This window comes from Semicossyphus pulcher, unplaced genomic scaffold (genome assembly GCF_022749685.1).
Source record: "Semicossyphus pulcher isolate SPU_LCO1_2020_fin unplaced genomic scaffold, fSemPul1.0.p SCAF_14, whole genome shotgun sequence".
Classification (NCBI taxonomy): domain Eukaryota; kingdom Metazoa; phylum Chordata; class Actinopteri; order Labriformes; family Labridae; genus Semicossyphus; species Semicossyphus pulcher.
Genome location: NW_027211648.1, coordinates 31177501 through 31202260, shown reverse-complemented (window position 1 = coordinate 31202260; position 24760 = coordinate 31177501). Strand labels below are relative to the sequence as shown.

Genomic DNA, 24760 nt, shown 5'->3' with positions numbered 1-24760 from the left:
ACACTTAAAGAAACTTCCGGTGATATTCTTTCAGCCAGCTAACGCCATGCACACGTTACTGTGTTTAAATAAGGAGGTATGGTGGAGATGAATCTGATTCATCTTCATGTATCAGCGCTTTCAACATAACGACAGTGTTACATACAAAACATGTGCAAGAAGAGATCAGCTCAAACTGCAGGCCCCTTTAAGAAGCTAGCGCCCGGTTAGCATACTTCACATTAAAACAATGCTAACTTTAAATGATTTGGTCGCTCAACATCACAAGCAGTTAGGGAATGAACCCTCAGAAACGTAGCTGAAGAATATGAGAGAATATGAGAAAGTGTTACAAAGCACTTCTTTTCTAAACATACAAACTTATTAAAAAATGTTTTTATTCCATAAAAAATAATTTACAATGGTATCAGGTAGAACTTAGCAGGCAGCTGAGTGTTATGTTACATTATGTCCCCTTTTGCTCCCTTAATTCTTGTGCATCACCTTTAACTTCGCTGTTAAATCAAAGCGCTAATCAAGTCAATAAATTATTCTCGACATTCACAGTGTAAGCTTCAGTCAGATGATCAATGTGCCTCCACGTTAAAGTTATCAAACTGAGCCAGTTCATAAGAGTGAGTCCCTAAAGCGGCCCAGCCGTTCTGAGGAGTCAGGACCACGGCCTTCTTCCACAGCGGGAACCCGTTCAGGAGACCCGACGCAAACTGACCCTGAAGGAGGGAGGGGGCACACACACAGGTTATATACACACACCTTATGACATACAGTATTTATGGAATAGTCTAAATATTCTTCTAAATATACAAACTCTCTGGTAGACTGAAACTGACAAATATTTTAACTAATTTAGGCAAAAAACGAAAAATGTATTTATCTGAGCCTCTTATTCAAACGTCTTTCAGCAGAACAAGAAAAGCAGACTGAAGAAACAAACGTCCAACAAACACTTGGGACATTTAAAAGTGATAAAGACTTCACTGACCTCCACAGTGAGAGTTACAGTGTGCCAGCCGTACGCTCGAGTACCGGACTGCCCCTCTGCGAGGACCGTCTGTCCAGCTGTGGACAACAGATGGAAACATGCATTAAAGATATATTACTCTGTAATGTTGGAGCTTGTATTTAAGTCAGGCTGAACAATATTTTAAAAATAAATAATTAAAATACTTTAAATGACATTTTCTTTTAAAGGGGAAGTGCTGATCATTTTTCTCATCATCAACGATCTTCAATAAAAGGGACCAAAACAGTGAAACACACAGAGGTGATATTCTGCTGTCACTCACACTGACTTTAATGTGAGGACTGACTCTGGACAACATTCACTTCAGTGTTGTGAGGCGTCCACCAGACGCACACCAGACAACAACTGGCAGTCAGAGACACTTTAATGTACAAGTCTTTACTTCTCTGGTAACCACGTTTCAATCCAACACTGCCCGTGCATCTGAAACCTGATCACTTCTCTGAACATGGAGACGTCTGTGTCTGCAGATGAAGACATGCTGTGTCGTCTTTGAATAGTTGTTTTGGTATTTTCCTCCAGACGTGCACGAATACGACGGCGCGTTTCAGCCATTGTAAAAACACACAAAATACATTGGAGCTGGAGGAGAGGAGTGATATTCAGAGAGAAATATCACTTGAACATCTGTGAGATGATGAAGTCATAAATTTGAATCCTCTCTGGACACGATCGATGCAGCCACGACCTTGTGTTACAAGCCTCCAGGGAGGGGGCCGTGAACCACAACATACTTTCCAACATGTTCCTAAAAACACGATTTTACTAGTTTTTGTTATTTTCTCACAAATTTAAGATTCTTCTCTGAATATTTCTCTTCTCCTGACACTCTTCTTTTTACGCCTTTGTAAACATAAATGGGAGTGAATAGAAAAATAAATACAGGAAGAACCTTTAAGGCTGCTGTTGCGTTTACAGATTAAATTCATGACATAAAATATCATTCCTGTAATATTATTTAGACTCAATCCCACAAACAAACTCACCAGACCTCCACTGAAACTATTCATCAACAAATACACAACTTCCTCCACAAAGACGTGACGTCAGATTCATTGTTCAGCTGTCTTTAAAGATTTCAGTCTCAGTGGGAACCAATGAAGGCTGGAGCTGAGTGTCACACGTTAGTAAGAGATGCATCAATATTTTAGTGTTGGTCGATACATTTACAAAAAGAGAAACAAACTACCTGCATTATTCTTCAAACATCGACCTAAACATCTGAGAAAATCATGTCTTTGCTAATAAACTGTGAAACTACTGACCGAGGTCGTTGGTGACTTTGTACGTGCCGTCTGCAAACACCCAGAAGAAGACTCCTTTAGCGCTGCGGATCGACCCTCCTCCTTTATCCACCCGAGCTGCCACAAACACGCCTCCAGTCTTCACCGTCTCCATGAAGACGTCACAGGACACCGTCAGGTTCTGCCTGGAGCGGCGGACGGGACACTCAGTTATGTTGTATACACATATGAATATTGACCTGGACACTACGAGGCCCGCTCAGCTCACCACTGATGGTCTCCGATCACGCTGATGGTCTGGTCGGCGTCCGTGGCCCAGGTGACGGGTCTCTGGGTCAGGACCTGTCGTAAGGTGAAGACGTGAGGTCCGGGGTCGGTCAGGTTCATGAAGTACTCAAACACACCGGTCTGATCGGCGAAGTCCGGAGCCTCAGAGAACTCCGGGTTTCCTACAGAGAGGACGGGAGGAGAATATGGTTTATTGATTCAGTGCTGGTCAGATATCTGCTTTAGTTTAATATTTCATCATATTAATATTTCATCATATTTAAAGCCCGATGATTCTACAGACGGTCTGTTATATTTTGCAGCCTTTGTGAAGCCCTCTGTAACTTGGATCTGTTTGATACATAAATGTTCTTCTTACCTTTCTGACAGCATTTGTTCCCACATAATTAGCATCTTGTCTGATGTGTTATATTTAGTTGGAGCTCATGAGCTGGTGTCTCCGTCTCTGTCGTACTCACGGACGTTGAAGTCGTCCTTGTAGACCTTGGGGAAGCGAGCGGAGGGCGGAGGGTCGGGGTAACTTCCCTTCTGTCCTGATGTCAGCGTGGTTATCGTGTAAACCTCGTCTTCAGCCAGGTGCAGAGAGAACGATCCGTCTACGAGCTGAAATCACCACAGACGTGTTTCTCACACGGTGCTAACAGCTCATGTCTTTACTCGGGAACGTGTTGGACCTTTACCTTCAGCGGAGCCATCTTCTCAAAGAACGACGGCTTCTTTGTCTTAAAGTTAAACTGAGAACGCCAAAGCTGGAGCTCCTTTATGGAGGCCTGGGAATAATAAATACACATGAATGAGATCAATGTCTGACTCTGATGTTCTTCGGTGTGACGAAGGCCTCAGAGGAACTCACAAAGGATCCCTTCAGCTGGAAAGTTGCATTCTGGGACGTCAGGTTATAGGGCAGGAGAGGAGGCCTGATGCACACGGAGTGATCGTGAGTCTGACAGGAAGTGGAAATATGGACACGTTAAAATGTTTTGTTCTTATTACAGCTGCACTTTATCAGGTCCAACATTTATTAAAGCAGGAACAGAGAGTGTAACGTACCATGGTTTCTATCACCACTGTGAGGGCTCCTCTCCCGTCAGTCAGAGCCACATAACTCCCTCCCTGAGCCAGGTGTCCCACGGTCTGCAGGTACGTCCATCCAGGCTGCGTGAACTGGGTTGTGTGGGCTACGAGAAGAGTATATTAAAAAAACAGGAATTTATTACACCAGGCCGGTCCCCGTCACATGACTGTGGACCCCACATGAGAGAGCCGACAGACGTCAGGTCGCTGGTCAGGTTGAGAAACAAGACGTCAGACGTGAAATCGGCTTCGATCTAAAACTGCACTATGCAGGAAAACTCAGATTTAGTTCCTGTTAAACTTTTCTGACAGGAAGTGTACGTGTACGTGTTTGGGAAAGGTCATGACCTTTAAAATGATGAAGAATTGTCAAAGAAAGTACGAATGCAGGTTTTCTTCTGGTATTTTAATGTATTGTATTCATATTTATGTGAGAATTTCTTTGAGAATTTCTGTTGAATTATTGATTTTTATTGATTTGTACTGTATTTACTTCTGTAACACATGGGTTGTTAACGGCCAGTAGATGTGCTGTGATATACTTTTAGGTGAATTTTGAGAAATCAAACACCCATACTCGCCAAGTATCAGTATTGTTAAAATTGGAACATCTGTATCGAAATAAAAAGTGCCTTCAGACTGAGCATACGTGCTTCCTGATGTCTTTAGTTGGTGCACTGAGGCTGATCTGCTGAGGGAGTAAACTGCAGCCAGCACACAGCATGCAGCATCAGTGCTCAACACACGGTTGCTGTTTTAAAGCCCTCATGGAACAATAAGTTGTGTTGTTCCCAACAAGAAGAGCAACAAGACTAAGAGCTGCTTTCACATCCGCCCTGAACAAACGTGAGGTTTTCACATTCACGTCGCCTCCTGCAGGCAGCACAATACTTTGTCAGAACATATGAAACACAGACTCTCTCTAGTTTAGCAGAGCTCCTTCAGAGGTGGTGACGGAGTGTTCAGTGTCCTGTTTGTCTGTGTCCTGTGCTGCTGGGACGTAACACATCTCAGAGCCTCCCTCGTGTCAGCGCAGTATTTCAAGCAGACCTGTGATCCAGATGGGAGACTCCACCACGTAGTTTCCGCTCCACGGCTCCTCGGCCGTCATCAGCCCGTCTCTGCCGAACGGGAGGTCCTCGTAGTAACTCGCCACCAGGTTCCACGAGATCGTTCTGGAACAAGAACCACGAACACAGGGGATTAAACCAGCTCAAGTTAAACAACGTTTCTCCCCTCTAAGCTCAAAATGAACCAATGTAATTCTCCAACAACGTGAATTCAGGTGAGTAAATGGATGAAATTGCTCATTATTTGAACAATAAGTAGTGTTTTTGTCTTTCCGTACGCAGTCATGAGTCCGTTGACGTAGTTCTGGTTGAGGATTCGGGCCCAGCAGCCTCCTCCCACCTCGTCATTGAAGGTGCTGTAGTCCTCAGACGACCACAGCTTCTTCTGCGTCTTCAGAGCGTCCAACACGGTGGTGGTGCCCGGGTAGTGAGCCCTGAATGCCACACACACGACACACAGCATGTCAATATGACGAGACCATAAAGGACGTCTATTAATATGTGGGTGTTGAATTTTGACACTTATATTTAGACTTGAGTCTTTCATCTTAAACCAAATACGGGTTTTGTCTGAGCAGGGCAGCTTAAGTAAAGATTAGGGTGTGAAATCAGCCAGCAAAGAGCCTGACAGGCCGTCTCAAGCAAATGATTATATTGACCGTATGGCGGCAACCTTCCTCGAACGTGCTGTGATGACAGACACAGCCCTGTGAGTGTGGTGAAAGGAGAAAGGAAGATACGTGCTAAATAAAGAAGGACTTCAGAGCAGTGTTCCAGGAAGCAGCTGTTTTTTATTTCAAAGCTAACAAAAATAAAGCCAATAAATTAAAGACGTAAAGCTCTGCTGAATGAAACACACTGTGTGAGTTCATCTCAGTGACTGAGCACACGTGAACATGTAGTCAGGTAAAACCTGAGAGGAGAAGTAGGCCTGCTACGTCACACAGCCTGAAGAACAAACTGGAGAACACTGATGTTCCGACGCTTCACGTCCTGACACTGTCCCTTTAATGGCTGAAAACTGGGCTGATATAAATCCTTCCTTTCTGAGGCTTTCAGACCAAAAAGTAATAAAAGTGTAAACTAAATGTTTTGTCTGATTAGAGATTCTGCTTCATCGTATGCTTATGTGATTATTGATATTATTTAAAGTCAACAGGATCTGTTGTTCTCAATGTACTCACATCATCTGTTTATGTTCACAAAGACAACAGACAGGAAGACATACACCTTATTGTTACTATTATTATTATTATTATTATTATTATTATTATTATTAAACTGTGAATGGAGACAAAGCTGAAGAAGGTATTCACACACACACACACACACACACGCTGTTATCACAGGGCCCGTGTTAGCACCCTTACATGTCATGTCGTGCAGGTTAAGGCTTCTCTCTCTAAAGACGGACACATGCGTATGAGCTGTTAGTAAGTCAGAGACTCAGAGTCCATGCATGCAGACAGAACAGGCTCCTACCCTATCACGTCTACAGCTGCGCTGAGTTCAGGGTCTAGCAGCAGAGTCAGAGAAATGGGCTCCCACAGGTTGTCGGAGGCTATGATCCTGACCGCCTCGAGGCCGCTCTTATCCAGAGTGTACCGCAGCAGCTGGTGCAGCAGAGGGAGACACCGAGTCACTGCTGATACTCCGTCTGACTTCACAGTGTTTGCTGCCACCATGTGGAACCAAGGACACGAGGAAACAACGATACAGCTGCAACTCTCTGTGACTTTCAGGCAGCTGAACTCATCTGACATATGACCTCATCTTTCTGGCCAACCTCTCTTTGAGCTTGTTTTTGGTCTCCACCAACCTCTGAGGAAAGCATCTGACTCTTTAGCTGCTCTGCGCTTCTCTCTGTTCAGACCTAAGAGGCTAACAGGCTTTGTAGAGCTCAGTAGGTACACCTGTAGGTACACTTCAGTAGGTACACCTGTAGGTACACTTCAGTAGGTACACCTGTCCAATTTAATGCAGCCCAACCCACCAGCGCTGCCGTGGGTTGGGCTTTTATCAAGCTTAGTTTTTGTTGCCTTTTGTTTTGTAGACAGTCTGACGTGTGTCAGGTAAATGATGATTGTTACTGAGGCCATGGTTAAAGGTGCTGTCGTACTGAACTACATTATACTGAGATGTGTCTCTGATGGTTTGTCCTCCTCATTTACATACCTGAGGGGGCCAGAGCATTAGGAACACCTGAATATAACTCAGGACAGCCGCACCACCACTGATGAGCTTGATGCTGAAATCTCACTGAACACCTCTGTGACAGCTTAGAGAAGAGCCTGCACATTACAGGCAGCATGACTATTGTACATGTTCACATGATGGCAGCAACACACTCTGCAGATGAGTGCACACAATGATTCACCTGACTTTGTAAACATCTCATGCTTTATAGAACATGACTTTCCCATGCACGGTGGTGAACAGGAGCATGCACGGTGGTGAACAGGAGCATGCACCGTGGTGAACAGGAGCATGCACGGTGGTGAACAGGAGCATGCACGGTGGTGAACAGGAGCATGCACCGTGGTGAACAGGAGCACGCACCGTGGTGAACAGGAGCACGCACGGTGGTGAACAGGAGCACGCACCGTGGTGAACAGGAGCATGCACGGTGGTGAACAGGAGCATGCACGGTGGTGAACAGGAGCATGCACCGTGGTGAACAGGAGCATGCACGGTGGTGAACAGGAGCATGCACCGTGGTGAACAGGAGCATGCACGGTGGTGAACAGGAGCATGCACGGTGGTGAACAGGAGCATGCACGGTGGTGAACAGGAGCATGCACCGTGGTGAACAGGAGCACGCACCGTGGTGAACAGGAGCACGCACCGTGGTGAACAGGAGCATGCACGTGTGCAGCTGAGAGAAAAACAGCCACAAACATTCAGCTCTGACGCACACAGCAGGTAGGTTTATAGAAGAGACACACAGAAACCTCGTTCCAGGTGTTTCAGGTGTTTCAGGTGAAGGCACACCCACTCAGAGTGGACATATAACCGCCTGTCCGTCACATGTTTGGTCAATAAGTTCTCAGGGTTCAAAGTGCACCGGTATAAACGATGCACCACGTGCTTTACAGTGTAATTGGGTCAAATGAGTGTTGATGCAGTTTTACTTCAGCGCCACCTGTAAGGTCGACTTCAGGCTGACTGTACTCACCCGATCACCTGAACTGCATCGTTAAGGTACGGGTCAACGGTCACAGATTTAGCGATGCTCCAATCGCCGTCTGCTGCGATGATGCCGACATCAGTCAGACCGACTTTGTCCAGCGCGTCCCGGAGCACCTTATCAACAGAGACACGCTCTCAGAGGAGCCAGACTACAAGTGCATCTCTAATGAGACACACGACTCAATGTTTGTGGCTGTTGTTCTGCTTCGATCACCCATAATGCACATCTATCAGATCAAAGACGTTAAAGGTAAGAGGCTCGGGTTACCTTGATGTACTTGCTGTCGTAGCTTCGCTCGTTCCAAATCTGAAAAGATGAAAGTGAGTTTTAGCGACAGAACGAAAAGTTTTACATGCAACCGATCTTTGGTTAGAGTTAGGAGGCCTTTACAGGGATGTGTTTTCAAAGTGACACTGTGTTAATGTAGCTTCTTAAAATAGGACCAAAGTGGTGCCATTACCTAACAGCAGCAGTGTAAAGAGCTGAACTAGTGCTGCTGTAATGTGTCTTAAAACACAGAAATGATGCAGCATTTTCTCATCTCTCAGCCAACTGGTTTTAAACAGTGATTTGGTTTCATTTCTTTTCTCATGATCAATAAATAAGCTTTACACCAGCATAAAAAGGGAAAGGCTGCATGACGGCAGAGCTTCACTACGGCGCTGAGGCGGAACCGCAGTGTAAAAAGGGCGACAAGGGTTTTACAGGTAGCTTATTATCAGCAGAGGTGTCCTCCTGAAATAAAACCCTAAAGCAACGTTAACATCAGTGCTCCTGTGATGCTCTTTGGCGTCAGGGTATAAAAGCAGAGCTGCTGAAACTTCAGCTGAGCTTCTTCTCTTTCAACCTCCAGACATCCAACGACACAAATCCTTCCTCTGGTTAAGATAAAGACAAAGATCTAATAAGTGATGGCGACGTGATGTGAGACATTAAATGAGCAGTAAGCTGGAAATCTTTTATGATCAGTGTGGAAGCTACAACCTGCAGACTGACGTGCTCCTTGTTTCACTGTGTGGTCGGTTGTTGTGTCCAAAGTTCATCAAAGTTTTTAACATGAGCTGAGTAACTATCCTGATTGTTTTACCGCCCGGGCCTTCTCCTGCTGAGAGCATTCACACATCACAACCAATAACAGCCATGTGAACAGACCGAGCTGCACATGATAATGGCTTCATGCTCTCTGACCCTCTGTGGCACTGACCACAGTACAGGAGTCTCATGAGCTTCACAGCGTTACGCTTACTCGTAGTTTCGGCTGTATTTAAATATGAACCTCATGATGTGCATCACACAGCATGATGAATGTCTGTCTTTTGCATACATTCAAATAAACCTTCAGTGCACCGTTAAAGGTTTGAGATATAAAGTCGATGCGTACACACCCCGACATACTGGATGTCCAGGTCGTGGTACTGTTTGGCCCCGAGGATCCAGCTGACCACGTACGCTGCAGTGATGTCTGGGAAGTCATACGGCCAGTTCTTACCATGACCCACCCAACCAGGGAACGCCCACGGCAGACCTACAGGAAGACACACACACACACACACGCACACACACACAGCTAATATATTACCAATGTGAAAAACCCTCAGTGATGCAGCAGTAGAGCCGGTAAGACCACATTTCCCATCAGCCCTGCTTACTGTGAATGACTCACCGCTGTGTGAGGCTGCTGACACCTGTCTGTTTACCTTCCTGTACTGTACAGACATACAGCACATGTACATTACTCTGTACGTTACCTATGAGTGTGATGTCAGGGTTCCTCTTCTTGGCCTCCTTCATCAGCCACCACTCGTAGCCTCTGAAGTAGTTCTCATCATCTTCATAGTGCATGTGTGACGGCTCCGTGCCGTCTCCACAGACAGATAACAGTGACACGTTAAAACCACAAGATAAAGGAACATTTCATCATGTACACATACAGGGCTCACTCACTGCTATAAAGACACCGAGTCTATGCTCACGGTTTGGTTCACCTGTACGCGGCTAAAGAGTCGACATGTATTCTTCCCTACCACACATGATATAATACATACATATACACATACATATAATAAATCTGAGAGTGTGTACACGGGGCTTTAAAGGTGTGAAGCAAGCTAACTGTATTAATAACTTGTGTTACAGATTGTTGTGTAACTCTAAATAAAACCTTTGTGCTTTTCTTGTTTCCTCAGAAAGTCTGAGGACGGCTTTCTATGATCCACTGTCTCGGGACAGTTATGGTGGTCATGTTTTTAGAGCTGCAACAATTTATTATACATTTATTGGAAAATATTTGACTCATCAATGAATCACTTCAGTGATTTTTAAGCACATTTTTCTGAATTCGCTGGTTCGATTTTCTTGTAAGGAAAGTCTTTTGTTTCTTTGAACTGTCGGTTTGACAGAAGAAGCGATCGGGCATCTGAGAAACTGTGGTGAGCATTTTCACAACTTCTGCACAAGACTAAATCATTCACTGACTAATTGTAGAAACAACCGACAGATTAATTAATAATCAATAATCATTAGTTGCAGCCCTAGACCTTGCCTCTTTTCCTCCAGCGCCTACAATGCTAACATTAGCTCAGAAACGTAAACAGCTATTGTCGACCCAGAACCTGACCCACCACAACAAAGGTTTGCCTTTCAGCTGTAATCACCACAGGTAAGGCTCCAATGGCTGAGTTACGTGTTCCACTACGTCCTTGTTCTTTTTGGATTTTGTCTTGAGACAATAAATCTAATTATCTGGTGATTTATTGTCAAAATGTTTGAGGACACTTTTGTAAACTCTGTAAACAAGACAGAAAGGTTTTGTCTGAATGTTGTATCAAACAGAAATGCCTCCTTAGAGTTTTACAACTTAAATCAATATTATATATAAATTGTAATTAAATATCTCCGGGCAGAAGAACAAGTAGCCGAATTGAAAGGTGCCACCTGGGACACAATGACATGACACCCCTGCTTGAATCTGACACCGATCATGTTCACTTTAATTCGGTAGAATAAGAAATACATGCACTCGCGCTAGGTGTCCCACATTACACTACTCCGCCCCGATCACGTAAAAACAGGTATTGTGTCACTAGGTGTCCTCACCTGTAGTCTGGGCGTCCCCCCCGATCTCCACCTTCAGTATGTGCAGAGAGGCTCCAAAGTTCGGCTGAAAACAGCAGAACAAAACAGATCAGAGTTTTTCAGTGACTTTAAATGAACTGAATGAATGAGCTGCATCGTTTCTCACCTTGAACAGGTAGTCTAATATCTGACTGCGGTACGGCTCTGCGTAATTCACCAGCAAACGAGACGTGGCCTGAAGAAAGCAGTTAATGACACGTTAAATAAAGATAATAACATCATTGTTCAGACAGTTTCCTTTAACTTCACGTCCTCCTGTGGACGCGATCGCTCCAGGAAGTAAACAGCCTGAGCTCACCCCTCCGCCGCTCAGACCTCCGATCCCGTCAAACACTCTGCCCAGGCCGCCCTTATCGTCCAGGAGGTAGGACTGAGAGGAGCAGAGAGCCGCGGAGCCTCCGAGGACAAGAAGAAACACCGGAGAGACCGTGAAATCCATCCTGACACACTGAAATCTCTCTGTGGAGGCTGCCTCGCGCTCCCACTGCTGTGTGCACGCTCACCCCCTCTGTACGTCACATGACCGCACTGCTGACACGTCACGTGCTCTCAAAAGTTCACTGGCAAAATTGATATCCTTTTATTACTTCAAATATTGATGAACGGGTTCTTATTTATTTGATTATCGTATTTGTTGTGTAGTAAATAACACAGAAACGTTATTAAGAAACTATTTCAATGATTATAATCATTTTTACAGGAAAGAAACAATGCGCGAGAGCAGAGTTTTAACACTACTTTGTTTTTAATTCAACACGTGTATTGATCTTCATAGAGCTTTACCCCCCCGCGTTAAAAAGAAAGGTTATGTAAAATGTAGTCTATACATATTTATGTACATGTTTATTTTTTTTAACTTGTAATATGTTTTCAATAAAGGATTGGTGAACATTTTAAAGTATTCTGTTCGTTATTTGATTTATTAGCTTAAAGTTTTGACCAAATGTAACATCCACGGATCAAACTGTTGTTGTCTTTATTTTAGATGATTTTAAAATTCATTTTGGAGAATAAATAGGCCCCAAATCATCAAAGTGTGTATTTTGTCGATGACTTCGTACAATAGCTCATCCTTTATTATAATAAAGCCCACAACAAAACTCAGTGTTAGTTATATCTATTAGATGCTGACACAGTCAAATCAGTATGTAAGCACAACAGTTAATATGTGTATTAATAAAATGAACATATATTTACAGACTTTCTGTTGGTTGCTGTGACCTCACTTCCACACGGTGCATTACAACCCCAAACCACCAGGTGTCACTGTCGTCCACCTGAACCAGGTTTGACTTCAGAAGCCGGCTGTCATCATCCCTGCTTCTGTTTGGTTATAAATGATTAATCACTCACACATCACTCACCTGCTGAAGGTAAGAGCAGGACCGTTTGTTATCTGAGCTAACAGAAGATGTTTCTCTCCTTTAAAAACAACTGGCTGAGTTTTCTTTTTTCTTTCCCTGATTATACAAAAATGTATTATAAACATTTAATACTAAATATATTTGTTCACATGTATTTTATTCTAATTAAACATTTACCCCACCGCACCTTGTTGCCTCCATCCAGCCGTATAAATATATATATATTTATATCCCAGCATGCACTGCACAAGAGGCAGGTAGACCATCGGCCTCAGCGATAACATTGTATAAGTGAAATATTCCACCAAAAAATCAGCATATAACTAAAAGCACACATAATGGAGTCCTGTATTACCAGAGAATAAACCGAGTATTCGACACATTATGAAAAGAGAAGAGAGAAACACCAGGTGCTCACGGCGGCAACATGATGAAAATACATGAAGTCAGTGTTCATCAAAGTCCCCGACGACACAACAGTGGAATCATTTAAATACAGAGACGGAGAAGGACGTTCATTGGTGACTCTAAATTACCCGCAGGTGTGAAAGGTTGTCTGTCCCTATGTGTCAGGTCTGTGATTGGCAGGTGACCTGTCCAGGTGTAACCCCGCCTCTCGCCCAATGACAGCTGGGATAGAGACAACAGTCTGAGTTAGTTTAAACTAGAGTAACTCCACTTTCTACTGCAGAACACATTTACTGTGTTTCTTCGACTCCTCCGTCAAACCCATCTCTCTGGCCACCTCGGCCCTCAGCGTGCTCCTCCTCTCCCGCTCCACGTCCTTCAGCTCCTTTGAAACTCTCTGTTTCTCCTTCTTTGACGCCTTTTTTGCTTTTCTGAACATCTTAGCGGAGTAGTATCCTCCCTCGTTGTCCAGGATCATCCTGTCGATTTTGTCCAGCAGCTGGTCGGTCTGTCCCGGGTCAGAGATTCGGTTGTTGAAGACGTGATATCTCCCGTAGCAAACCTCGACGAGCTGTTTGAGCTCGTCACTCTTTGAAATGAAGGTTTCAATCGTTTGTGTCTTCAGTTTGTCTCCGTGTGTGAACAGCACCAGGGAATATTTAGCTGCACCCTCACCAAAAAAGCTCTGGATCGTCTTGATGGTGTCCCTCTCCTCTTTGGTGAAGCGACCCAGCTGGAGGACCACCAGGATGGCGTGAGGACCCGGAGCAGACAGAGAGACACACGGCTGGATCCTCTTCAACAGTTCTTCTTCATTGAAGTTAGTATCAAACAGCCCCGGAGTGTCGATGACGGCGATCTTACGACCTCTGACCTCTGCGTCAGCTCTCTTGCATTGAAACGTCCAGGAGGAGGAGGACAGCTCCGACTGGAACGCGTCTCTTTCCAGGATGGTGTTTCCTGCAGCGCTCTTCCCTGCTCCGGTCTTTCCCAGCAGAATGATCCGGAGAGCGTCGCTCCTCTTGTGCTTCCCAGATCCTGCAGAGATAAAACACAGTGGCGTCTCTGAGTTCAGCTTTTTGTTGTTGTACTGCAGAAAACAGAACTTTCTCCTCCTCATCTGTAATGCTGAATAATGCACAAGTTTCATATTAAAGCCAAAATGTACCCACTGAACCCTCTGCATGCACATGACTTATTATAGTCAGTATATTGATTTTGATGCATCGTACAGCAAACACAGACAGAATGACATAAAGTGAAAGCTGTCTCAATAAACGACAGTAAGTCAAAGCCTGCACCAGAGGACACCTGGAGGAGCATGTGTACTGAAGTAACAATATAAATACTCCACAACAGGTAAAAGTCCTGCATGTAAAATGTTACATGAGTAAACGTATTATTAATAACATGTACGTAAAGCAGTAACAGTGTGTGAGATTGTTCTTATACAATATATTATCACACTGGTGTGTGAGCAGGGTTTACCTGTCGTAGGTTAAACAGAGCAGATGTATTTTCATAAATAAACAATCTACTAATTATTTCCTTCATTAATCACCTTTATAAACACGTGTCTGCCAGTGACTGCAGCCTGCGATGCTTTATGACATATTTACATGTTAGACCAGTGCTCATGTTAATTAATGTAAACTGTCCTTTTGTAAGTAAATAACATAAATACTGATTATTGATTTGGTCTTTAAAATCTCAGACTGAAGTGAGAAGAGTTGTGTCTGTTCTCTCATAAACTGTGTGCCTCAATTCAAGACATCAATGTGCAGAATCCTTGTTCACAGTTAAACATTGTTTATTCATGTACAACCAAAAATCATTCAGTCATAATCCAGCATGATTCTTTCTTTAATTATTACAATTATATTACACTAATATAGAGAGAAGAATCTGTTGCAGAGTACAGACCAACAGGTTCAGAATATTTCAGTGATCATGAAGTGATTATTACGATCACCTTTATTTGTGCAAAGAGAAACAAGACAGAAACAAGCAGATTCAATCAGACGACAGGATCGTTCACTTTGAAAATCATCATGTGTTCTTCTGTTCAAACCAGTCTCAGGTCAGTGCACAGAGCAGGCATGGAATAACGACATGGAGAATCGGTCGACACAAACTCTCACTCAGCACAAAGTCAATCTAGTATAATATATAATTCACATGGCAGCATACTTTGTGCCTCGAACACAGTGAGTTTAATAAGACAGGTCACGCAGTCACGCGGTCATTATTTGAACAAACTCTGGACTTTGATCTGTGAGACCAGAGTTCATGTCTCCTGTGGAACTGAAAGTCACGTATCCTAGGTAACGATGTAATCGATGACTTTAGAACCGCAGACTTTTCAGTGCATCGTCGCTGTGTGAGTCAGAAACAGCTAACAGGCCCGACGTCCTGGAGGTTGTTGGCACATCATTTTTTGTAACTACCAGCGATTTTAGCAAAACAAAAAGGCCTTTTGTTTCAGGCATGAAATATACATCCAGTTTAGATACAATGTATATTAAGAACAAATCCCCGTATGTGTATATTGTGTGTGACTAATTCTCCATATGTCTGGACTGAGTTGCTTCTACTCATTGAACATTGCATCGGTCTGAGACTCTGACTGATATAGCTCCAACGGTCGCTCCAACCGCTGCTCCAGCTGCGACTCCGACTGCAATACCGATGGGACCTCCTGCGATGCCTATAATCCCCCCGACCGCAGCACCGCAGGCCGAGGCAAACAGTATAACCGGAGCAGCGATGAAGTCATTTGACTTTTCAGCCTGCGCTCTGGCTTGACACTCGTATCTCTTGTACACCAGCCTCTCCTCGCGGCGGTACGTCCCCTCTCTACATCTGGCCTTCAGTTCATCCAGCTCCTTCTGCCTCTGGGCCTCCAGCTCCTTCAGGAGGCGCAGTTTCTCCTTCTCTATGGCCTCCTCTGCTTTCGAGAACATTTCATTGGTGTAGAAGCCTCCGCCGTTAGCCATGGTCATCTTGTCGATTTTGTCCAGGAGCTGACTGGTTTGTTCGGGGTCTTTGGTTTCGTTGTTAAAGACGTGGTAGCGGTTGTAGCATGTCCGGATGAGAGCTGTCAGGTCCGGACTCTCGGCCACGTAGCCTTCGATGGTTTGATTCCTCAGCTGGTCTCCGTGTGTGAACAACACCATCGTGTATCTGGCAGCATCTTCACCGAACGTGATCTGAATCATTTTGATGGTGTCCTTCTCCTCCTGCGTGAACCGACCCAGCTGAAGGACCACCAGGAAGGCGTGAGGACCCGGAGCAGACAGAGAGATGCACATCTTGATCCTTTTCAACGCTTCTTCCTGGGTGAAATTAGTGTCGAACAGCCCCGGAGTGTCGATGACGGCGACCTTTCGACCTCCAATGGCTCCTTTAGCTTTGTGACATTCAGCCGTCTGTGAACATGGAGACAGCTCAGACTCAAACGCCTCTCTTCCCAGGATGGTGTTTCCTGCAGCGCTCTTCCCCACTCCGGTCTTCCCGACCAGAACAATCCTCCTTTCATCAGGATCGATGGCTCCTGCGTAGCCTGTGGGGCAGAAATACACTGTTTAACATACTTTTAGGGCTGGGCGATTTTTTGTTATGATCAATACTAATGTTTGTGACTCAGTATTACTTGATAAAACCAGCAGAACTACTGGTTTCTGCTGGTTAAACTTAAGAGTACAGTTTATTTACATACGTTTAAGTTGCCTATCCTACATACTACTTCTTATTGATCAGAGTAAATATAATTTTGCGCTACTAATCACTGCTTCAATGCTCTCCAGGTTTCAGGATGTCAGGAAGGGGAGCTGGTCTTCTGCTAGCTAACACCGTTAGCTCTGAGTTTGGGAACGATCTCTTAAGTTTTCATCTTTCAGGAGGTTTGTGCCCTAAGAAGAATTATAGATAAGTCTCCTTCTCTCCAAAACACACAGACTCAGTGATTGAAACTGGGAAAGACTCTGTATACAGCAAACTTTTAAATCATTGTCCTCTCAACACTCTCTGTGGGGCTTCAGGGGCTGCGAACTGAGCGCTGCTAGCTAACAACATTAGCTCAATGAAGTGTTGGGGAGGTTTTTACCTGTAGCCAAATTATCCGCAGGCCTCCTTCTCTCCAAAACACAGACCCAGTGATTGAAGCCGGTAAAACGTTAAATAAAACTGTTTCACGTTTAAATCACTGTCTCTATAACTTTCTTTGGTGGGGCCTCGGGCTGCGAGCAGAGCTGCGGCTAACGTTTGCTCAGCTTATTCAAATCTTCACTTCGAGATGTCTGAAATCAAATCCTCAATCTGGTTAAATTATAGATTAAAAATGAATGTGGATAACAGAACTGCAGATTGACTGGCCTATGTTGCTCTTATTTGCAATGTTAATCAAACTAAAGAGTAATCTAAAGTATGTCATTCAATCATTTTATCGCCCAGCCCTACATTACGTGCTGTGCTGTCAAACACAGACGCTTTGTGCATACTACAGATGGAAGACAATGATAGCAGGTGACTACACGTCTGAAAATGGAAGATTAGAGTCGCATCACGTGAAACGATATCAGATTCTGTTACAAAGCTGAAAAATGTTTTCCAACAGAGAAACACTAATTGGAAGAATTGTCTTAACTCACGATCAAGTTTAGAAAAAACAGAAACACAAGACAAAAGCAATTTTAAAAAGAGTCAACGAAAAACTAATGGTAAAATAAGCTCAAATTTAATAAGAACAAGTACATATATATATATTCATTACATGGCTGTGTTAAAGACTTTATTCTGATTGGTTAATTACAGCATTCCGAGCTCTGTTATTTCTCGACAGCAGACCGTTGCGATGAAGAACAGGCCGTTGCTAGGGATGAGGCTCTAATCACATAGTCCGGTGGACTAACTGTGATCATATCAATCTGCTGAAAGAAGTCCGGTTAACATGAAGTAAACATTAAACAGAGCACGGTGTGGGACACGACGCTGTTTAAAGACGGTGTACGTGAAGTAAACATGAAGCAGAGCACGGTGTGGGACACGACGGTGTTTAAAGACGGTGTACATGAAGTTAACATTAAACAGAGCACGGTGTGGGACACGACGGTGTGGGACACGACGGTGTTTAAAGACGGTGTACATGAAGTTAACATTAAACAGAGCACAGTGTGGGACACGACGCTGTTTAAAGACGGTGTACGTGAAGTAAACATGAAGCAGAGCACGGTGTGGGACACGACGGTGTTTAAAGACGGTGTACATGAAGTTAACATTAAACAGAACACGGTGTGGGATACGACGCTGTTTAAAGACGGTGTACATGAAGTTAACATTAAACAGAACACGGTGTGGGACACGACGGTGTTTAAAGACGGTGTACATGAAGTTAACATTAAACAGAGCACGGTGTGGGACACGACGGTGTGGGACACGACGGTGTTTAAAGACGGTGTACATGAAGTTAACATTAAACAGAGCACGGTGTGGGATACGACGGTGTGGGACACGACGGTGTTTAAAGACGGTGTACATGAAGTTAACATTAAACAGAACACGGTGTGGGATACGACGGTGTGGGATACGACGGTGTGGGACACGACGGTGTTTAAAGACGGTGTACATAAAGTTAACATTAAACAGAACACGGTGTGGGATACGACGGTGTTTAAAGACGGTGTACATGAAGTTAACATTAAACAGAGCACGGTGTGGGACACGACGGTGTGGGACACGACGGTGTGGGACACGACGGTGTTTAAAGACGGTGTACATGAAGTTAACATGAAGCAGAGCACGGTGTGGGACACGACGCTGTTTAAAGACGGTGTACATGAAGTTAACATGAAGCAGAGCACGGTGTGGGACACGACGGTGTTTAAAGACGGTGTACATGAAGTAAACATGAAGCAGAGCACGGTGTGGGACACGACGGTGTTTAAAGACGGTGTACATAAAGTTAACATTAAACAGAACACGGTGTGGGATACGACGGTGTTTAAAGACGGTGTACATGAAGTTAACATTAAACAGAGCACGGTGTGGGACACGACGGTGTGGGACACGACGGTGTGGGACACGACGGTGTTTAAAGACGGTGGACATGAAGTTAACATTAAACAGAACACGGTGTGGGACACGACGGTGTGGGACACGACGGTGTTTAAAGACGGTGTACATGAAGTTAACATTAAACAGAGCACGGTGTGGGACACAACGGTGTTTAAAGACGGTGTACATGAAGTTAACATGAAGCAGAGCACGGTGTGGGACACGACGGTGTGGGACACGACGGTGTTTAAAGACGGTGTACATGAAGTTAACATTAAACAGAGCACGGTGTGGGACACGACGGTGTTTAAAGACGGTGTACATGAAGTTAACATTAAACAGAACACGGTGTGGGACACGACGCTGTTTAAAGACGGTGTACATGAAGTAAACATGAAGCAGAGCACGGTGTGGGACACGACGCTGTTTAAAGACGGTGTACATGAAGTAAACATGAAGCAGAGCACGGTGTGGGACACGACGCTGTTTAAAGATGGTGTACATGAAGTTAACATTAAACAGAGCACGGTGTGGGACACGACGGTGTTTAAAGACGGTGTACATGAAGTTAACATTAAACAGAGCACGGTGTGGGACACGACGGTGTTTAAAGACGGTGTACATGAAGTTAACATTAAACAGAGCACGGTGTGGGACACGACGGTGTTTAAAGACGGTGTACATGAAGTTAACATTAAACAGAGCACGGTGTGGGACACGACGGTGTTTAAAGACGGTGTACATGAAGTTAACATTAAACAGAACACGGTGTGGGACACGACGCTGTTTAAAGACGGTGTACATGAAGTTAACATTAAACAGAGCACGGTGTGGGACACGACGGTGTTTAAAGACGGTGTACATGAAGTTAACATTAAACAGAACACGGTGTGGGACACGACGGTGTTTAAAGACGGTGTACATGAAGTTAACATTAAACAGAACACGGTGTGGGACACGACGCTGTTTAAAGACGGTGTACATGAAGTTAACATTAAACAGAGCACGGTGTGGGACACGACGGTGTTTAAAGACGGTGTACATGAAGTTAACATTAAACAGAACACGGTGTGGGACACGACGGTGTTTAAAGACGGTGTACATGAAGTTAACATTAAACAGAGCACGGTGTGGGACACAACGGTGTTTAAAGACGGTGTACATGAAGTTAACATGAAGCAGAGCACGGTGTGGGACACGACGCTGTTTAAAGACGGTGTACATGAAGTTAACATTAAACAGAGCACGGTGTGGGACACGACGGTGTTTAAAGACGGTGTACATGAAGTTAACATTAAACAGAACACGGTGTGGGACACGACGCTGTTTAAAGACGGTGTACATGAAGTAAACATGAAGCAGAGCACGGTGTGGGACACGACGCTGTTTAAAGATGGTGTACATGAAGTTAACATTAAACAGAGCACGGTGTGGGACACGACGGTGTTTAAAGACGGTGTACATGAAGTTAACATTAAACAGAACACGGTGTGGGACACGACGCTGTTTAAAGACGGTGTACATGAAGTTAACATTAAACAGAGCACGGTGTGGGACACGACGGTGTTTAAAGACGGTGTACATGAAGTTAACATTAAACAGAGCACGGTGTGGGACACGACGGTGTGGGACACAACGGTGTTTAAAGACGGTGTACATGAAGTTAACATGAAGCAGAGCACGGTGTGGGACACGACGCTGTTTAAAGACGGTGTACATGAAGTTAACATTAAACAGAGCACGGTGTGGGACACGACGCTGTTTAAAGACGGTGTACATGAAGTAAACATGAAGCAGAGCACGGTGTGGGACATGACGCTGTTTAAAGATGGTGTACATGAAGTTAACATTAAACAGAGCACGGTGTGGGACACGACGGTGTTTAAAGACGGTGTACATGAAGTTAACATTAAACAGAACACGGTGTGGGACACGACGGTGTTTAAAGACGGTGTACATGAAGTTAACATTAAACAGAACACGGTGTGGGACACGACGGTGTGGGACACGACGCTGTTTAAAGACGGTGTACATGAAGTTAACATTAAACAGAGCACGGTGTGGGACACAACGGTGTTTAAAGACGGTGTACATGAAGTTAACATTAAACAGAGCACGGTGTGGGACACGACGCTGTTTAAAGACGGTGGACATGAAGTTAACATTAAACAGAGCACGGTGTGGGACACGACGGTGTTTAAAGACGGTGTACATGAAGTAAACATTAAACAGAGCACGGTGTGGGACACGATGGTGTGGGACACAACGGTGTTTAAAGACGGTGTACATGAGGTTAACAAACAGAGCACGGTGTGGGACACGACGGTGTGGGACACAACGGTGTTTAAAGACGGTGGACATGAAGTTAACATTAAACAGAACACAGTGTGGGACACGACGGTGTTTAAAGACGGTGTACATGAAGTTAACATTAAACAGAGCACGGTGTGGGACACGACGCTGTTTAAAGACGGTCGACATGAAGTTAACATTAAACAGAACACGGTGTGGGACACGACGGTGTGGGACACGACGGTGTTTAAAGACGGTGTACATGAAGTTAACATTAAACAGAGCACAGTGTGGGACACAACGGTGTTTAAAGACGGTGGACATTAAGTAAACATGAAGCAGAGCACGGTGTGGGACACGACGGTGTGGGACACGACGCTGTTTAAAGACGGTGTACATGAAGTTAACATTAAACAGAGCACGGTGTGGGACACGACGGTGTGGGACACGACGCTGTTTAAAGACGGTGTACATGAAGTTAACATTAAACAGAGCACGGTGTGGGACACGACGGTGTGGGACACGACGCTGTTTAAAGACGGTGTACATGAAGTTAACATTAAACAGAGCACGGTGTGGGACATGACGGTGTGGGACACGACGGTGTTTAAAGACGGTGTACATGAAGTTAACATTAAACAGAACACGGTGTGGGACATGACGTGTTTAAAGACGGTGTACATGAAGTTAACATTAAACAGAGCACGGTGTGGGACACAACGGTGTTTAAAGACGGTGTACATGAAGTTAACATTAAACAGAGCACGGTGTGGGACACGACGCTGTTTAAAGACGGTGTACATGAAGTTAACATTAAACAGAGCACGGTGTGGGACATGACGGTGTGGGACACAACGGTGTTTAAAGACGGTGTACATGAAGTTAACATTAAACAGAGCACGGTGTGGGACACGACGGTGTGGGACACGACGGTGTTTAAAGACGGTGTACATGAAGTTAACATTAAACAGAGCACGGTGTGGGACACGACGGTGTTTAAAGACGGTGTACATGAAGTTAACATTAAACAGAGCACGGTGTGGGACACGACGGTGTTTAAAGACGGTGTACATGAAGTTAACATTAAACAGAGCACGGTGTGGGACACGACGGTGTTTAAAGACGGTGTACATGAAGTTAACATTAAACAGAACACGGTGTGGGACACGACGGTGTTTAAAGACGGTGGACATGAAGTTAACATTAAACAGAACACGGTGTGGGACACGACGGTGTTTAAAGACGGTGGACATGAAGTTAACATTAAACAGAGCACGGTGTGGGACACGACGGTGTTTAAAGACGGTGGACATGAAGTTAACATTAAACAGAGCACGGTGTGGGACACGACGGTGTGGGACACGACGGTGTTTAAAGACGGTGTACATGAAGTTAACATTAAACAGAGCACGGTGTGGGACACGACGGTGTTTAAAGACGGTGTACATGAAGTTAACATTAAACAGAGCACGGTGTGGGACACGACGGTGTTTAAAGACGGTGTACATGAAGTTAACATTAAACAGAGCACGGTGTGGGACACGACGGTGTTTAAAGACGGTGGACATGAAGTTAACATTAAACAGAGCACGGTGTGGGACACGACGGTGTTTAAAGACGGTGTACATGAAGTTAACATTAAACAGAGCACGGTGTGGGACACGACGGTGTTTAAAGACGGTGGACATGAAGTTAACATTAAACAGAACACGGTGTGGGACACGACGCTGTTTAAAGACGGTGTACATGAAGTTAACATTAAACAGAGCACGGTGTGGGACACGACGGTGTTTAAAGACGGTGAATGGAAAAGAAACTGTCAACAGATGCTGACCCTGACGAGACAGAAAACATCAATTAGCTGCTGTGCTCCTTCCTGCGTCCTGTTGACCGTGTCTTGCTTCACCATCAGTGGAAATGGTTCGTTCAGTGTGAGTAACAACAGCTAGGTCTGCTCGTTTTAAGAAGGCTACAGAGTTAACTGTTGCTATGGACGCAGCCTCAGGGTGAGCAGGCCCCTCACCCTGTCTGATTTCTATGCCACTATATCCCTTATTCCTTTCATAATATATACATGTAAAGTACAGAACAAAAAAGGACATTGTAGGAACAATGCAGGGCTACATACACAGAATATTAAACACTTTTCTGTGAGTTTTGTTTCAAATATTTTGTGCATTAAACTGAGCGCTGAGTTTCTTTTTAGCAGGATCATCCAATTTGTTTTCTCTCGCCCCACTCATATCAGCTTACTCCGTTGCTATGGTTGCTCTAACCTGTAATTCTCTAAAACTTGATGTAAAGCGTATGAGTACTGGTGTTCCAGCACAATAATGTTGCCAGGGACAGTCAGCTGATAAAACCCCAGTAGACTGTGAAATATAGGAAGATATACCTGGTGATAAGCTCAGTCAGCCTTGTGAGAACTCAGTCCAAAAGGACTTGAATGTCATTTGTCAATTGTCAAGTTCATTTGTATGTAAAAGTCCAACACTCTTTGCTGTTGCACCTGACAAGTCAAAATGTCTTTGCAGAGAAAGAAAGAAAGACGTTTTAAACAGATCCTGTGCGGTTGTTTGGGTTTGTCTGTCCTGTTCTTCATGCTCTGCTGCCAATCTGCCATTTGTGACTAGAAAAAATGAAAAAGCCCTCTGGAGCTTTGACTCTGACTTTGAGCACTGACACTGTTTTAGTTATTAAACTGCCTTACCTCAGCCCTTTCTCACAGCCTACCAGAACAGCGCTTGATGGCTGGCTCGGTGACCAGTGGTTGCAAGGATGTAAAGAGAAAGATGGCAGTAAGCCCTAAGGCCCTGATCAGACAGAGCGCGTTTTGCAGGCTGTAAAACCGCACTTCCTTGTCTGTTTAAAAAGGTAAAAAAAGAGCAGCTCGATGCGCCTTTTTTTTTTACTGTTGTTAAAGCAACCACCAAATCATTAGTTGTCATTAACCTAACCTATAGTGTTTAAACTGACACAAGGCCTGCCTCTCTATTCATCCGATTGGACAACAGTGTTTTCAAAGCCTTTCCCCAAAAACGTGAGGCGGCCTAAAGGCTGCTGGACAAGTAACTCACTATCCTGCTACTATAGCTAACATCACATCTCTTATGCTACGTATGGCCAACATCCCAACTCTCCTGCTACTCTAGCTAACATCACACTTCTTCCGCTACTATAGCTTACCTATCATCTCTCCGACAACTCTAGCTAACATTAAAACTCTGCTGCTACCATAGCTAACACCACAACTCTGTTGCTACCATAGCTAACACCACAACTCTGTTGCTACCATAGCTAACACCACAACTCTGCTGCTACCATAGCTAACATCGCAACTCTGCTGCTACTATAGCTAACATCATAACTCTGCTGCTACTATAGCTAACACCACAACTCTGCTGCTACCATAGCTAACACCACAACTCTGCTGCTACCATAGCTAACATCACAACTCTTATGCTACGTATGGCCAACATCCCAACTCTCCTGCTACTCTAGCTAACATCACACTTCTTCCTCTACTATAGCTTACCTATCATCTCTCCGACAACTCTAGCTAACATTAAAACTCTGCTGCTACAATAGCTAACACCACAACTCTGCTGCTACCATAGCTA

General features: G+C 44.5%; 3 protein-coding genes across 4 annotated transcripts in view; all 3 read right to left on the bottom strand.

Moving 5' to 3' along the window:
* Positions 1–366: 366 nt before the first annotated feature.
* Positions 367–11536, bottom strand: galcb (galactosylceramidase b). Of its 2 annotated transcripts, none has more exons than XM_069661614.1 (17): positions 11324–11536; positions 11132–11200; positions 10987–11050; positions 9639–9752; positions 9276–9415; positions 8158–8196; positions 7876–8003; positions 4979–5134; positions 4681–4805; positions 3607–3734; positions 3410–3499; positions 3237–3326; positions 3015–3159; positions 2537–2717; positions 2290–2453; positions 983–1059; positions 367–710 (listed from the first exon to the last, which is right to left on the bottom strand). In XM_069661614.1, exons 1-17 carry the CDS (start codon positions 11462–11464, stop codon positions 567–569), a joined length of 1995 nt encoding a protein of 664 aa, XP_069517715.1. In that variant the 5' UTR covers positions 11465–11536; the 3' UTR covers positions 367–566. The 2 variants fall into 2 exon arrangements, with proteins under 2 accessions (XP_069517715.1, XP_069517714.1); XM_069661613.1 differs by lacking the exon at positions 7876–8003 and adding an exon at positions 6183–6313.
* A 333-nt stretch (positions 11537–11869) lies between these two features.
* Positions 11870–14012, bottom strand: LOC138591100 (GTPase IMAP family member 9-like). The gene has a single exon (XM_069661615.1). The coding sequence runs from the start codon at positions 13987–13989 to the stop codon at positions 13072–13074; it is 918 nt and encodes a 305-aa protein (XP_069517716.1). The 5' UTR covers positions 13990–14012; the 3' UTR covers positions 11870–13071.
* Positions 14013–14586: 574 nt separating this feature from the next.
* Positions 14587–24760, bottom strand: part of LOC138591038 (GTPase IMAP family member 9-like) — an 11103-nt gene continuing 929 nt past the window's right edge. The window contains exon 2 of the mRNA XM_069661535.1: positions 14587–16359. Coding sequence (XP_069517636.1) covers positions 15392–16359 — 968 coding nt within the window. The 3' untranslated portion in view covers positions 14587–15391. The remainder of the gene's footprint in view (positions 16360–24760) is intronic.